Source organism: Podarcis cretensis (assembly GCF_951804945.1).
Source record: "Podarcis cretensis genome assembly, chromosome: 2".
In the NCBI taxonomy this organism is placed as follows: domain Eukaryota; kingdom Metazoa; phylum Chordata; class Lepidosauria; order Squamata; family Lacertidae; genus Podarcis; species Podarcis cretensis.
In genome coordinates, this window is record NC_137171.1 from 74,921,143 (window position 1) to 74,937,889 (window position 16,747).

A 16,747-nucleotide genomic window follows, 5' to 3' on the forward strand; every position below is an offset into this window, starting at 1 on the left:
CACCAGATACCAAACATTCTACCATTCAAATTAGGCCCCCGTGTTTTTCTTACACAATATGCTTCAGCATCATTTCCAAGCTTTTCTCTGAAACCACAGAGACTAGGAACTTGGTTGTTCTCACATGGGTTTTCAATACAAACCAGTTAAAGTATAATAATATCACACACCGTGCATGTATGCATGTGATTTGCTGCAAAAGGGTTGAAATGTGAGAAATACAATACTGTGAGAAAACAATACATTTTTTCATGCGAGTGTAATTTGTAACTGGATCCATGGAAAGCTTGGCAGATTTCGGAACACACATGTTTGAAAAGGAAGGCAGAAATGGTGGCTCTGCAATATTTAAGTTGAAATACGGGAACAGCATGGGCAGAGGAAGGACTGAAAAGGTTGGTGGCTTGTCTACTATCCTCTGCTTGTAAATTAGAAGGCTATTGTATCATACGTAAGAGTGAATTCATGAAAAATTACCATACACATCATACATCACTGTTGGTGAATGTTTACATAATTATAGAGTTCTGTAAAACTGCATTCAACATGTTACATGAACTTTAAATGCTAAAGGTTTTCTCATTATGCTTCTATCTCCTCAAAGTGATGGAAGTATTATATAATTGAGATTTTTCTCCCTTTCTAGTTTGTTTTTCCCCCTGGCAAGTTTTTTTGTACCTTTCACAGCTACAGGTGGAAAATCAACAAATGCAAACCTGCACTGCTTCCGTTGTCAATGAACCTGGCATTCCAATCACAAATTGGAGTCTGATATTCACTACAATGGAAGAGAATCATTCCGGGGACGGAGAAATGTACTTTTGTGCTTTGATTGAATGAGTCGTGTACACTTTTAATGCTTATTAATGTGTTCATTCATGTACTGTATAAGAAAAGCTGGTTTGTTTGTTTGTTTTTGATAACCAGGGCAGGGGATCAGACTTCAGAGATAGCATTGTAAGTTTAGGAGGGGTTAGAAAGGAGAGAGCCTGAATGAGTGCAAATGTTTCTTATTTTCAACAGGCCATGTTGTGAAATACATCCTTTATTAGGGAAACTACAGGTAGATGGGGACGCGGATGGCACTGTAGGTTAAACCACAGAGCCTAGGGCTTGCCGATCAGAAGGTCGGTAGTTTGAATCCCCGCGACTGGGTGATCTCCCGTTGCTCGGTCCCTGCTCCTGCCAACCTAGCAGTTCCAAAGCACGTCAAAGTGCAAGTAGATAAATAGGTACTGCTCTGGCGGGAAGGTAAACGGTGTTTCCGTGCACTGCTCTGGTTCGCCAGAAGCGGCTTAGTCATGCTGGCCACATGACCCGGAAGCTGTGCGCCGGCTCCCTCGGCCAATAAAGTGTGATGAGTGCTGCAACCCCAGAGTCGGTCACAACTGGACCTAATGGTCAGGGGTCCCTTTACCTTTTACCTTTACAGGTAGATGACTTGAGACCAGAGTGAGCGTTTGGAGATGATTCATCCCTATTGACACCCACCCCTTGCCAGGGAGACCAGGCAACCTGACTGTGGATGGAGAACCACAGACTGCAGTTTGAGTGAACGGAAAAGAGACATCCAGAATTGAGCTTTGGGATTTGCACACCAACAGCACTTGGGAGGGAGGGTCTGGTTCTCTTTCTCCCTCCTGAGATCTGATATGGAAGCAGCAAATTTTAGAGTAGGTTTGCTGGAGATTATCTTAATGGCTAGATAATGTATGTTTTTTTTTGAGGGGTGGGAGCAGATTAGTTTACACAAAGGCTAAAGAACACTGTACATTTAAAGCATATTACTTCCCACCAAAGAATCCTGGGAACGTTTAAGATTATAAAAGGTAAGGTAAAGGTACCCCTGCCCGTACTGGCCAGTCTTGACAGACTCTGGGGTTGTGCGCCCATCTCACTTAAGAGGCCAGGGGCCAGCGCTGTCCGGAGACACTTCCGGGTCACGTGGCTAGCGTGACATCGCTGCTCTGGCCAGAGCCAGAGCCAGAGCCGCACACGGAAACGCCGTTTACCTTCCCGCTGGTAAGCGGTCCCTATTTATCTACTTGCACCCGGAGGTGCTTTCGAACTGCTAGGTTGGCAGGCGCTGGGACCGAGCAGCGGGAGCGCACCCCGCCGCAGGGATTCGAACCGCCGATTTTTCGATCGGCAAGCCCTAGGCGCTGAGGCTTTAACCCACAGCGCCACCTGCGTCCCGATTATACAACCTTCTAAAATTAGATTATACAACCTTCTAAAATTAGTGTATAATCTTATTCCATAATTATACAATAATAATTTAACAATGCATGGGCAAGTGATTTTGAGTGTTCCAATGTCTTCTTTCTGGGTGACTTAAGCTGTTTCTTCTTGATGTCCCATTGCAAGTTAACAGAGATTGCACACCATTTCCCAGAAACTGAAGCATCTTATAATTCCAGGGTTCTTAAATGCTGAGCTTTGGAGCACACAGAACTGCCCCTCCTTGGTGTTCTTCCTGCACGCCTTCTTCAGAAAGACCTTAGGAGCCAATCCTCAGTGGCCAATTCACCTCCTTTCACTCTGATTAGCTTCTCAATTGCTAAAAAGCTAAAAAGCACCCCTTTCTTGCTCATTGGGTGGCTTGCTGATGCCGGATGCAGGCACCCTGCTGCAGAAATAATAGCAGATCTTGAACCCCAGCATCACAACTGGACCTCAGGTTGTAAGTCGCTTTTACTTTTTGTAAAAAGTACTAACGAATAAGTGCAATTAATAATAAGTCACATTTGACAGTGTCTTTGCACCCAAGGCAGATTTGGGCTGGGGGGACACATTCACTTGGAGGTTTGGATGCGTGAGTTGGCACAGCCCAAAGCTACTGTGGGGTGTACACACACACACACACACACACACACACAGAGGTCCTAATTTTCAATCGCGATCATCGTGTATTCATGAGCCGCCATGCATATGAATATGCATAAGGCAAGCAGGGGATCTCCCTCCCTCCTTAGCTGACCAGGCCCCGACCCCGCCTTCTGCGTCGCTCCTGCCCGAGACGCTGCGTAGTCCCTCCTCCGGCCGCTAGGTGTAGCCTTCCGCCTGGAGAAGAGCAAGGCGAGCAGGCCGGCGGCTTCTTCTTCTGCTAGGCCCCGTGGAAGCGGGGCGGGGAGGCTTCGCCGTGGCGCCATTCGCTCCGAGCCAGCCGGGTCGAAGTGTGTCGCAGGGGGCGGGGGAGGAGGCAGGACGCAGCTGCCGCGGAGGCTGCTAAGTGAAGGTACAGTCACGGGCCGGCCGGGCTGTCCTCTGGGCGGGGGAGCGCAGCGCTTGCCGGGCTCGCTCGCTCGCTCGCTGGCTGCGTGCAAAGCCCGTGGCTGGCGGAGGAGAAGCCGCCGCCGCCGCCGCCGCGCGCAGGGGCGGGAGATGGGCGCGGCGCCGTTGGTTGGGGGGGGGCGCTCCCTGTAGGGGTTGGGGAGCTCGGACGTGGGGGAGACCAGCCGGCCAGACCCGCCAGGTGGGGAGTAGGGAGAGAGATGTGGGGGTCAGAGTTGGCTAAGAGACTCTATGCAAGGTTTTGCATCGAAGGAAGCGAGAAGCCGAGCTCGGTTGTTGCTAAGCGCCGCGCAAACCCTTCTTTGTTTACTTCAGGAATTTTTATTCCTTTTCGTTTTAACTCAGCAGCGGCTTCACCTTAAACGGCAAAAAGCACACTCTTCCATGGCAAAGAACGCCCTCCCTTCTTCCCCAGTTCTGCTATACTGTATTTAGTTTCTTAGGCCCCCAAGACCATTGAAAATGTATACCTATTTGTTATATCTGAGGGAGTTTTCCAAGAGGGATAGAGCAGGTGACATTTTGGGGCTCCCTGGTTTTGTTTCCTTCTTCCTTTTTAAATCTATGAGCACCTGTGGCTGCAACTACATGGGACAGTGGCGTAGCGTGGGTTGTCAGCACCCGGGGCAAGGCAAGTAATTTGTGCCCCCTAACCCGTGGATTTGCGCCCCTAACCCCCAGATGTTGCGCCCGGCCCCCCCTGTACCCCCCACGCTACGCCACTGACATGGGAGATTAGTTTGCTGAGTAGAACATGTGGGGGTTCTGGGATGTGGATGTTTCATGTATATAATAATATGATTGCCATAACAACTGACAACTCAGTTTTACATCTCTCTGCCTTCAGCAAAGTGTCCAGCAAGGGTTTCCTCATCAGCAGTGCCCGCTTTATGCTCCTTTTTGTGTCACTGAAGGAATTGAAGGAGGGGGAAAAGGGAAGGTGTGTATGCAAGTGGGAGGTTAAAAAAAAAAGGCTTGTAAACAAGGGTGTGTCTTGCTATACTTAACCAGGCAGGAGCAGTGGGAAGCTGTGTGCTTGTCCCGGCAGGAATGGTCTCTGCTTTGTCTTGAGGTTGTTAATGTTTCCTCTTTGCTGAGGGGGAATGGCTGGGGCTCAGAGGCACCCAAGAGATAGTAGCGCTAAGCTCCTGAAAGACGGTGGAAGAATCCATCGGGTGCACCTCTCTTCGTCTGTGGCAAATTTGATTCAAGAGCTGTTGGAGCAGATAATATCTGAGCGGGATGCTTTAGGTCAAGCCCTGTCTTCTCTCTCGGCTGGACTGGCCAGACTGGAGAAGCACCTGGAAGAGACGGACCGTCGGGTAGAAGCTCTGGAAACAAAGGTGGTGTCCACGCAAAGCTGTGTTGTCAAACACTCCACTCTGATGAGGGAACTGGCAGTAGGGCGCCTGGTGGCCGACCGCAGGCTGGAGAGCCTAGAGAACAGAGTGCGAGCTCGGAACTTAAGGGTCACTGGTGTCCCAGCAGCTGTTGGAGATGTCAACCTCATTCCGTACCTAGAAAATCTGATGCCAGCTGCCTTGGATTTAAATGGGAAGGAGGTTCCCATCTGCATTGAAAGTGCATACCGTCTCCCAGCAAAGCATGCCCACGATGGTAGTGGCAGTACAGTGCTAATAACTCTCTCAGATGTACGCCATCGGGAGAGGATACTGAACGCACCGTGGGCTTCCCAGACAACAAAGTTCAACGGACACAAGGTATCCTTCTTTCCTGACCTCAGCCCTGCCACGTACGCCAGGCGGAAGCATTTCGTTGCACTCAAGCAACAGTTCCTGAAGGCAGGAGCTCGGGCTTACGTCTTGAGCCCTGCAAAGTTAAAGGTGGTGCACCAGGGAAAAACCTACATCTTCAAGGACAGCAAATCTGCAGCCCAGCTGCTGGATAAAATCCAACAAGGTAGCTGGTGAAAGGTTATGGTGAATAAGGATAAATTGAAATCTGAGCCAGGAAGCCATGGCCCTTCTTTCTTATGATTGTGAATTTCACACTAGTGTGCAGCTTTGTTTTGGCTATCTCTGTCCCTTCTTTATTTTGAGTAAAAAGTAGTTAGTAACGGATACAAAGGAATGAAAACTAGCTAAGATTTACCATCACTGCAAGCCTTGTGAGGTATGCAATATCTTGGGATAGCTTCTGTGAAAGTTGTTTATTCCTGTGAAGAAAGGTTGCAGCGTTTGGGACTCTTTAGTTTAGAGAAAAGGCGAGTAGGAGGTGGCATTATAGAAGTATGCATAGCATGGAAAAACCGGATAGAGAAAAGTTTTCCTCCCTTTCTCATGACACTAGAACTTGTGGAGATCCAGTGAAGCTGGATGTTGAAAGATTCAGGACAGATAAAAGAAAGCACTTCTTCATGCAGTGCATAGTTAAACTACAGAAGTGGTGATGCGTACCAACTTGGATGACTTTGAAAGAGGATTAGACAAATTCATGGAGAAGTATAGCAGTGGCTACTTTCTATGGTGACTGTGCTGTGCCTCCACACTTGGAGGCTGTACTGCTTCTGAATACCAGTTGCTGAAAATCAGCAGCACGTTTTGAAACATCTTTGGAATCTGGGGTCCCTTCCCTCTTTTGCCTCCCCCTTATCAAGGTGTGTTCTGCCTCACAAAATGTTACTGCAGTTTTCGTCATCCCTGACTGTTGGTCATTCTGGTTGGGGCTCATGGGAACAGGAATCCCACCCCTCCCTGCCCACTGTTGAGTGAGCTGCACAGGACCTCTTGACCAGGGCTGGGGAACTGAGGGCCCACCAAATGTTAGATTCCTGCACCTATGCTGTTTTACCAGAGCATATTGATATGACGGTTCACTCACTGACAGCTGCAATATTAGCTGTAACTACTAAATAGAACAAATATCAGTCTGCCTTCCCTGGAGAAAAGGCTCCTAAGAGTGTAGGATATCGTTTATGGTTGAATTAGCTATTATTGTTAGAATTAAGGAACGGGAGATTTAAGAGGCAATGCATTTACTTAAAAAATGAGCCTTTTCAATGTCTACTGGAATGCTAGGAGTTTAGGATGATGTACAGCCTTAGGCACTATAAGGCGAAGCATAAGGATAACTTTGTTTCCTATGGGAACATGTTTCCTATGGGAATAACAGCCTAGTGATAAACAAGCCAACGAAAGAGAGTCCGTTTAGTGATACCAGCTATTCCATTTGGCTGGGAAGTTTGTATTATTTGTTACATTAGGTATATTGCATTATGCTTGTTGAACATGTGTGTTGTGAGTCAGCAAAATAAATTTTGAAAAAACCTGGGGGGATTTGGAAAAGGTATTGGGAAGAGGCAACAGAGGGACACCTAGCAGGCTCCCTCTGGATGGGTATGAGAATGGTGGGTTGCAAATGGGGAGAGAGAAAAGAGGATTGAGTTGTCACCTTTTCACTAACAGATCTCCTGTGCATTAATAACTGTGTGAGTCGCTGCTGAATTTCTGCATTCATTAGCATAGAAATCCAGTAAACTGGGGAGTGAAACGCATTTCTGAATTTTTGCCAGTTGTGTGGCTGATGAAAACATGATAGGCCAGCCTTCTAGACGGACCTTGACCACTGTGCTGGGGAAGAGACATGGTGCAATATACATTCTTTTTATTAATGGCAAGTTGTCAGTGCCAGTTGCAGGTTTTGGAGAGCTCTCAGTCAAGTTATCATTAGTCCCCTGCCTCTTAGTACAGGCCCAACCTTCTCATTGTTTCAAGCTGCTGCTGTACTTCCTTTCATTGTTACTATGTTCTCATCTGCCATGGCATGAGCAAGCAGGCAGTGGTTTGCCCTGCCCTCTGTAGGTGAGGAGCACAAGTGCAGAACTCTTGGTTGGGGCCCATTAAAAGTGTGGCCCTTGTGGCCCATGCCAGCCCACCTTTTTTCTTTGCCTGGTTTAAAATCAGAGGGGCGGCTCTTCTGAGTGCCTGGGCAAACAGTGAGGGAGTGCCATTGTGCTCATGCCCAGGTTGTGGGCTTACCAGTGGCATCTAGATGGCCACTGCAGCAAATGGGACCTAGCAGAGCTGTTCCTGGAGGATGTACTGAAAATGTGTAGAAGCAGGCTTGAAGCATTAGTAGAACTTAATTGTTCCTAAGCTGCTTGGGCAATTGCAACTTTTGGCCTCAGCCTACCCAGCTCCAGCAGGTATCGTAAAAACTTGGAGAATATCACTGATGCAGAGACAAACTTGAAGTAGCTAATGTTGAGCAAGATGAGTTGGGGCATCTTGGGTTCTCTGAACCTCTCAGCAAAAGGACTAGGTTTCTGTGGTACAAAATCAGAAGAGGTTTTGGGGATATATGGTTCCTACACTGAACCTGGGTCAAAGCACCACTACCCAGTGCGATCATTTTATTATTTATTTGGAGTATGCATGCTGTTACAGAGAAGGCCACATGCCCAAAGAGAGGCTACTCTGGACACAGCCTCCTTAATCTTTCCTGAGTCTTTCCTGCAATTTGTAATCCTTGTAATCCTGCAATTTGAGTTGCTGTATAGAATTCACCTGTTTCCTTGCCTGTGTTCAAATTCTCTGATCCTAGTGGTTCTCTTCCTTCCTTTCTGTCTCAAACTCTTTCAGAAAAGATGACTATGACTTTGATCCGCAACAGGCTGGGGCTGCTGGTCTTAGGAGTCCTTGTCACCTTCGTCCTCTACCTGTTGCTGCCGGCAATCCAGCATGAGAGATTCACATCCTCGGTAGACATCCCCAAGCCAAGGGCTATGGAGGAAGAAATGAATAAGGGTCAAGGCACAGGCAACATCACCATCTTGACAGGGACAGTTCTGCAAAATCCCTCTGTTTTCTTTAGAGAAGCTGTACAGGTACAGAAAGATGGGCCACCCTTCACTGAAAGGTAAGCCCCGCCCCCGAACTCTGACTGTAATGAGATAAAATGGCCCTTGTCACCTTAAATAATAAACCAGTTCCATGGCAGCCTGTCCATACTGACAGTTTGCAACTGCATCAGCTTAGGTTATGATTCTAGTAGTGTGTCCTCATGCAATAATCAGACTACTAGAGACAAAACAAATTTTGACAAATTGTTCTTCCTTTGATCCAGCAGTGCATTCTGTGCCTCTGCAGATACGCAAGTGCTTGTTGACTAAACCAAGATGGCTGTTATCTAAAGCATCTTTGAATTAAAACTATCCTGGTAGCTGCACTTCTGCTGCTAAAAATGATCCTTCAGCACTTGGGAGAATAAATACATTTTGGCGTTTCAGTTACTTTTCCACTCAGAGGTGCCAAAAGATGACTGTTACAATGGTGAAGTATCCAGATCTAGACTTTACCTCTGGATCAGCTGTTTCACAGATCTTTTTGTTTCTTTCCAGCAAAGTGCAGAAATGTTCAACATAGCAATAGCCTGCTGAGTCTTGCTGATGCTGAAGTTTTCCTCCTATGTTTGTTGTGCTAACCTATTGGACTTTTCAGGTGGTAGCTTTATTGTGCAAGTCCTATGTTATTGCAGAAGATCCAAACACCTTTTTCCTCAGCTAGCACATTTGTTGTAAAGAATCTCATTTTCCTAGCTGTCAAGCACAATATTTCAGCACTAAAGAGACAGACAGACAGATACTGTATATACTTGAGCATATGCCAACTTTTTCAGCACATTTTTTATGCTGAAAAAGCCCCCCATGGCTTATACTCGAGTGAGGCAGGTAGCAGTGGCAAAGGGAGGAGTGGCCCGAAAAGAGCCCTTTCTCGCCGCTGGTCCCACTGCTGCCACCCACCTCTCGCAAGGGCATCACAGTGCCTCTCCCAGCTGTGGTTGGGAGAGGCACTGTGCTGTGCTGCGCCTCTCCCCACTGCAGCTCCTATGCCTGCTCTTGCGAGTGGCAGAGGCAGCAGCAGAGGGACAAGCAGCCCGAAAGGAGCCCTTTCTTGCCACTGGCCCCGCCGCCGCCGCCCTTGTCACACCCAAAGCAACTAGATAATTTTATGTAAAACTGCCGGTTCCCAAAGTTTTGTAAACTATTACCTCAGATGAGGAAATTCATTCTTTCTCCAATATTTCACTAACAAATCCTTGCTGTTAGTCATATAATGAAATAATTTCTCACTTTCTTTGACATGAGTTCTTATTGGTGAGCGCTGGTGACATCAGTGGTGACGATCTGCAATCCTCATTCTCAATACCCACACCTATAAAATATTTTACTTTCATTTTTCTGTGTTGGAGAACCTGAGTACTGTTTACTATGCCACTGTATCTTAAATGTGTGTATATCCTTTGCTGCAGTCCTGTGTTACTGTGTGAAGTGTGAACTCTCTTCCTCATTTACATTTAATTCTAGGCTGTGTGCAGCTCACAAGTGCTGGAGTGTGTATATACCCTCCCCTTCAGAAAATCTACTGCTTTCCCACCCCCATCCAGGCTATCATTACTTCTGTATTTGTTGTTTGTTTCTTCATTTGCAAATAGACTATACACTGTGTTTTCTTTTCCAGGTTGGCAGTGATCTTCCTGCATGGTCAGTCCTTCAATTCCAAAAAATGGGAAGAATTGGGGACACTAGCTTTACTTTCTGAGAATGGATATCGTGCAATAGCCATTGATTTGCCTGGTGAGAATAAGCTGCAGACTTACCCATGTTGGAGCTTTATGTGCTCTTACAGTTCATCAGGGAGAAATAACATAAAAATGTGTGTATCTAACTTCATCACTGGCACTTTAGTTGACAGTGAGCAAAGGTATAAGAAAAAGCACCACTTACTGTGTTCACTAAACTACTCCCACATAACTGGGGCAGGGGTAAAGGTTTGGCATGTATGGGTGTTAGAGGTAGTACAGTGGTACCTCGGGTTACAAACGCTTCGGATTACAAACTCCGCTAACTCGGAAGTAGTACCTCAGGTTGCAAACTTTGCCCCAGATGAGAACAGAAATTGCGCACTGCCAACAGGAGGCCTCATTAGCAAAATCACACCTCATGTTAAGAACGGTTTCGTGTTAAGAACGGACCTCCAGATTGAATTAAGTTCGTAACCCGAGGTACCACTGTACCTCATGGCAGGGACGTGTCATGCTTCTCCTGGGGTAGTTTGTCTATCTTTGGTCCCCACCCCCTACTCAGCTCTCAGCTGAGGCTCCTAGAAGCTGTCAGCATGCAACAGCAGCCACAGCCCAGGAGCAGCTTTGACTGGCCTTCTAACCATGTGAGGGTAGCTGATGGGTCTCAAACCCTCAGTGAGTTTGGGGCTTTCCCTCCATACAAAGACAAGCTTTGGCGGATTGAGCAGATGAAACCAATAGTGGGTCCAACAGTCAAGAAGGCCGTTTCTGCTCATGATGTAGAGGAAGTGAGGGGCAGACTGGGCTAGTCAGTCTGGGAAGGTAGCCCTTCTTGGACAAGGAAAACTCTGGTCCTAAACCTTTTCTGTTTTGTGGGATATCTTCTGGAGAAGAAAAGGCTAAGGAGTAAATCCCTAATGGCGTCTTGTGCGCCTCATTCCGGCAACTCCTGCAGCCAGGCTGGTGCCAGATGTAGTGTTGTGCTGTCCTTTGGACCACCTCAGTGAGGCCAAGAGGAGGGTCTTCTTGTCTGGGCAGCCCAAGACCTCCACACACACTTCCCAGGCTTGCACCCTGGGGAGGTTACTTTGGTGCTGCTAACGCAGCGGTTTGACTTCACCCTAGAGGGCAGATGGATGCCCTCTAAGCAGATGGATGCCAACAGCAACTGGTAAAGCAGTGGTGGCCAAACATGGCTCTCTAGCTGTTTTTGGACTACTACTCCCATCATCCCTAGCTAACAGGACCAGTGGCCAGGGATGATGGAAATTGTAGTCCCAAAACAGCTGGCGGGCCAAGTTTGGCCACCACTGTGGTAAAGGGATCCTTAACTCCTTCCCAACATGAATGCCACAGAAATAAAGGACCTGCCAATATCCCTGTCCATCAATCACATTGGGGGAAAAGTGACTGAAGTACTGTACAAAGTCAGGCAGTTTTCTTGAGTTCCCCAGCTGTTAAACTATAACTCACATCATTCCCAGACAGCTTAGTCCAATGACCATGAATAAGCCAGTTATACTGCTGACTGGCAAATGGCCGCCTAGAAGATCTTCCATGAGGCCACCAGATTCCAATGATGCTTTCAGTGTTCTCTGATCTTAGGACCCTAGATGCTGTTGGACTACAGCACCCATCATTTCAGGGTGCTGTGAAGTCTGTGACGAGTGAGATAAGGGGAAACGGCCTACCCATCTTTCTTGGATATATTCTTCTTTCAGGCAACACCGTTCACTAGAGGGCAATGCTTGGTCCCTGCTCTGGGATTCTTTGTCATAGTTACTCATTGCCTTGGAGATGTGACAGAACTAGCCTAGATAAGTTTGGCTTGCATTAGAGCACAAGGTGGCTGCTAATTAGCAGTAAGCAGTGACCTATGAGTTGAAGGTACTTTTTGCTTAGTGGTGTAAATTTTAGACGGATCGCTGCATCTTCTCCAAAGGAAGTCAGAAGTAATCGCTAGTAAGTTCAGGTTGAAAATTAGTTGGTTTAGCAGCAAAGCCATGTAGTTATCTCTCCTTGAATGTTCAGCTTCCTTGAGTCTTTGTTTCATAGGAGCTAACTCAGCTCTGCATTTTGCAGCAAACCTCAGTGTTAGTGGAGTGATTTCTCCCCCCACCCCCACTCCACACACTTAATGCTGGTGCAGGTTCTTTAAATGACAATGATGCTTAGCATTCATAATCACTGCATTTTTGAGAGAAGGAATCAAATATGTTGGTAATTCCTACAATAGCACTGTAAGGTAATTCAATAATATTGCTCCCATAATACTGAGAGGCTGCGACTTGCAGGAGACCACCTTATAGATTACTTGGTTGATTTGAAATGGGAGGCGCTTGGCTCATGGCTCACCCTCTTAACCACTAAGTAACTAAAGAAACCACCACTGGCAAAGATCAATTAACTCTGTCTCTGCAACCTTCCTAAGACCCTGATTGTCCACAGGATTGGACAGAGGAAAACCATGCTATCGAGGAAAGAACCTAGATCTGTGTGCTTAACAAAGTGACAACAGTGGCCTGAGCTTGTGCAAGGCATAGTTTTCTTCACTTTGGGCAATGGGGATTGGTTGGTAAAGTTAGTAGCTGGAATCAGTCTCATGTTTTTCCACCAGTGCATGTTGATTGTTGCCTCTGTGTGTCCTGGCTGTCTAATTACCCCAGTTCCTTCTGTTTCTCAACAGGCTATGGGGAGTCCCCAAGCTCCAGCACTGTTGAGACAGCACAAGGCCGTGTTGCTTTCCTGCAGCAAGTCTTCAAGGAGTTGGGACTCCAGCAGCCTGTTTTGATAAGCTCTTCCATGTGTGGTCGCTATTCTATTCCGTTCCTTCTGGCTAGTGGGGAGCAGCTGAAGGGCTTTGTGCCCATTGCACCTGTAGGCACCAAGGACTTCACTACTCAGCAGTATCAGCAGGTCAAGGTAAGAGAGAGGGAGCTGTGTCGTGGTGTCCCTTCTAATGTTGTGGCCTGGAGCTCATTTGATAAAGATATCATGGGGGCAAGTCTTAGCACACGATTCTAGTGGTGGAGCGGAAAAAGTGAATGTCAGCCTAGTCTTCGTTCACAAGTGCATCTCTCATGCTTTGAAGGGAACCTGTGTAAAACCAATAATGTGAACACACAGCAGGTACAGAATTTGGCATAACATCTGGCATCCCAGGGAAGTTGACCTTCATTGTTTAGAAGGAAGCTTTAGGCCTGCTTGACTTTTTTTGCGGGGGGTGGGGAGGGAATACATACTGGATTAAGGATAAGAAATTTCAGGAAAATAACAGAGTTCAGTAATTTTGAACAGTTTCCAGGCTTTTCTGCCTCTTTGGGTTTTAGTTAACCATTTTTACTCAGAGTAGATCCATTAAAATCAATGCTTATGACTGAAATTGTTTATTATTTTTAAAGGTTCTACTCTGAGTAAAAGTTAGTTTAATACAGCCTCTTGTCTCTGTTCCTGGTTAGTCATCTTTCCTACCATTCCATTCTTTCTCTGCCTTTTGCTGCCTCGGTATTAACTCTTCTGTAGAGTAGTATCTCGGGTTAAGAACGTAATTCGTTCCGGAGGTCCGTTCTTAACCTGAAACTGTTCTTAACCTGAAGCACCACTTTAGCTAATGGGGCCTCCCGCTGCTGCTGCGCCGCCGGAGCACAATTTCTGTTCTCATCCTGAAGCAAAGTTCTTAACCCGAGGTAATATTTCTGAGTTAGCAGAGTCTGTAACCTGAAGCGTATGTAACCTGAAGTGTATGTAACCCGAGGTACCACTGTATATGGAAACAGTTTCTCTAGGTATGGAAATGTATGCTCTCTTGTTTCATCCGCCTAATTCTGGGTACAACGCTTCTGCAGAGCAGCAGGTGCACAGGACTCCACCCAGATTACAATGAGAACAGGCTTCTTCTCTCAGTTGCACTGGCCTACCTACTCCTTACAGCAAGAGGCAGCCACTGTGGTTCCCATCGGGTGTTGCAGACAACATTCCTGACTACTGGCCATGCTGACGAGCTTATGGGAGATGTCGTCCACAGCATCTGGAGGGCACCTCATTTGCTACTCTTGTACATCTTTCTTCTGTGCCAGCATGTTTTGTACATTTAGTCCCTTTAGTCAGTTACGAAAAAAGCCTTTTACAAAACAAGTCGCTCCTCACATGATCGTGCAGTCATGTAAGTTTGTAATAATGTATTCCTTCGGGAGATACTTGGTTCCCAACATCCTCTTCTGCCTGAAGGTCTCTAGGTAGACTTACTTCTTTGCATCTTGGCAACAGGCACACTTGTTGAATCAGATTTATTTGGTGTACATTGAAATGCATAATTAGGAAGGAGATGTGGAGCTTTGCAAAAGTGAAGTGATGATGAGTGTTGCTAGGCATAGCAATCACCCTGGCTTCATAATCACAAAAGAAAGAAGCTGGTGGAAATAAGCCAATCATCAGCTTGGTAGGAAGTTTGAGATAGGGATTTACAATTGCAGATGTACTATTCCCCCTCGATTCTCACCTGATGAGAATAATAATAATAATAATAATAATAATAATTTATTATTTATACCCCATCCATCTGACTGGGTTTCCATAAAGCAGCAGCTCATACAATATTCCAGTCATTTGGCCATTGTGTTAGTCCAGATGATGTGTACAGCATAGTATGTAGCTGACCATATGGGACAGTAGTGCATCAAACACTGGCTGTCCTATCTCAAGTAACTTTTTCCATATCTGAATATTGTATGAGCTGCTGCTTTATGGAAACCCAGTCAGATGGATGGGGTATAAATAAATAAATAAATAAATAAATAAATAAATAAATTATTATTATTATTATTATTATTATTATTCTCCTCGTCAGGTGAGAATCGAGGAGGAATAGTACATCTGCAATTGTAAATCCCAATCTCAAACTTCCTACCAAGCTGATGATTGGCCCCTATAACCTTTACACTTTCAGCTAAAATGTATATTATAAGGGTGCATAGCCTTATAGTTGTTTTCAATCTGTTGCTTTTTAATGTTCTGATTTATGTGTGCTTTTGTATGTCATCTTGAGCACTTGCTTTGGCTGGAAAGGAAGCCCAGAAATGTTACCAATACATTTCCAGCAGAGCTTTCAAAGAAGCGCCCACAAGTGCCCATACATAAAAGTATGGCATTTCTTCATCCCCAGCGCTCCAGGGATTGTACTTCCCATGCTGACTTCCACCAGGCCCTTTGGAACATTACTGACGTGTTAATGTTTTGATCTTTCTAGATTCCAACGTTGATTATCTATGGAGAGCGTGATACTGGCTTGGGCACTCAGTCTCTTCAGAGCCTTCAACAGATTCCCAAATCCAGAGTTGTCATGCTCATTGGAGCTGGCCATGCCTGTTACCTTGATAAGCCTCAGGAGTTCCACAAAGCACTCCTGAACTTCCTTGGTGAGCTGAAGTGATTGTGGTACTCTGTATATCTGCCCTGCCCTGCCCATCTCTTCCTGGGAAAGAATTAAGGCTGAACCTTTGCCATGTCGCTGGGGTGCTGTGTGTTTGAATCTGTTTCTCCATATTTAAAAGGGCTGTAGGACTTGCTGACTGTTGACAGGGAATTGCTTCTCCCTGCTTGCTCTTGAGGCTGCTTTTGTTACGACTGCTCCAGGCTTGACTGTCTGAATCCTGCAGAAATAATGGAACAAGGCTACATGGAGCAGAGTGACACCGTTTTCAAGCTATTTGTTGTGACTATGCCTGGAGAACTTGATCTGCACATCACTGTCAGCCTCTTGCCCCATTTTTAAGAACTGATCCCTCTGGACAATGATGCAACTTCAGCACCAGTTTCTTCTTTCAGGAGCACAAGCAGCCCATAGTTACATCGAGGCCGCACTTCTCCATCATCAGCTGACTACTTCAACTGGTGTGTACACTCCTGTTTTAAGGATTGAGTGTTTTCTACGTGTATGTTGTTTTACTGCTCTCCTCTTTCTTGGAAGGGATCTCCTCAAACTTGCCCATCGGTGGAAGGCAACTAAGTGGGCTGCCGTGCTGAATTGTGGCACCCCAATAAGATGAAGAGAGTGTGTGTCCTTGTTTGGAAGATCTGAACAGGAACAAACCACAGCAAACACTAATATATATGAAATTGGCCAGGAGGCCTTTGAGGGACTTGGGGGAATTCTTTTTCTTTCTTTCTTTCTTTCTTTTCTTCTTTTCTTTTCTTTGGAAAAAGCACTATGTTTAAATGTCTGTTCCATTTAACTTTTGGTGATAATTGTGATGCCTTGGGAACCCAGCTGTAACAAGTTGGCTGGTTGTAGGTGATTTTGTTTTGTTAGTGTTACATAGATGATCACCCAAGAAAGAGGAGGTGCGGGATAGAGGGAAAATGATGCTACAAGGTTTTCAGGGAATGTAGCCCATATGTTAGGGTTGTGGCTGATTGCTTCTATTTGGTGTCATAAGCTGTTTAGGGATACTTTTTTTTAGTGTTGCACAACTGCTAAGGGTCAATAAATAATTTGTACAGATCTTGTTGGGTGTATGTGTACACACACATGCTAGGTAGAGACTGGGTGGAGTAGGAAAGCCTTGCCTTGAAGTAGCATACAGTCATACCTTGGGTTGTGAACGTGATCTGTGCAGGAGGCATGTTCACAACCCGCAGTGCCACGTCTGCGCACGCGTGTGACGCGCTTCAGTGCTTCTGCGCATGACGTCATTTTGTGTTTCTGCGCAAGCGCCAAAACCCGGGAGTAACCCGTTCTGGTACTTCCGGGTTCGGTGCAGTCCACAACCCGAAAACGCACAACACGCAGCGTTCGCAACCCGATGTATGACTGTACATGCTTATTTACTAGTTGTCATAGAAGATGGAAATTTCCCCTATACAGCGGTACCTCGGGTTAGATACGCTTCAGGTTACAGACTCCGCTAACCCA

General features: G+C 46.2%; 1 protein-coding gene across 3 annotated transcripts; it reads left to right on the plus strand.

The window, feature by feature from the left end:
- Nucleotides 1-3,052: 3,052 nt before the first annotated feature.
- On the plus strand, nucleotides 3,053-16,337 carry ABHD14A (abhydrolase domain containing 14A). Of its 3 annotated transcripts, none has more exons than XM_079966580.1 (5): nucleotides 3,053-3,238; nucleotides 7,896-8,172; nucleotides 9,774-9,889; nucleotides 12,524-12,759; nucleotides 15,083-16,337. In XM_079966580.1, exons 2-5 carry the CDS (start codon nucleotides 7,901-7,903, stop codon nucleotides 15,263-15,265), a joined length of 807 nt encoding a protein of 268 aa, XP_079822706.1. In that variant the 5' UTR covers nucleotides 3,053-3,238; nucleotides 7,896-7,900; the 3' UTR covers nucleotides 15,266-16,337. The 3 variants fall into 3 exon arrangements, with proteins under 3 accessions (XP_079822706.1, XP_079822705.1, XP_079822707.1); XM_079966579.1 differs by lacking the exon at nucleotides 3,053-3,238 and adding an exon at nucleotides 4,142-4,234; XM_079966581.1 differs by lacking the exon at nucleotides 3,053-3,238 and adding an exon at nucleotides 5,051-5,214.
- Nucleotides 16,338-16,747: the final 410 nt, after the last annotated feature.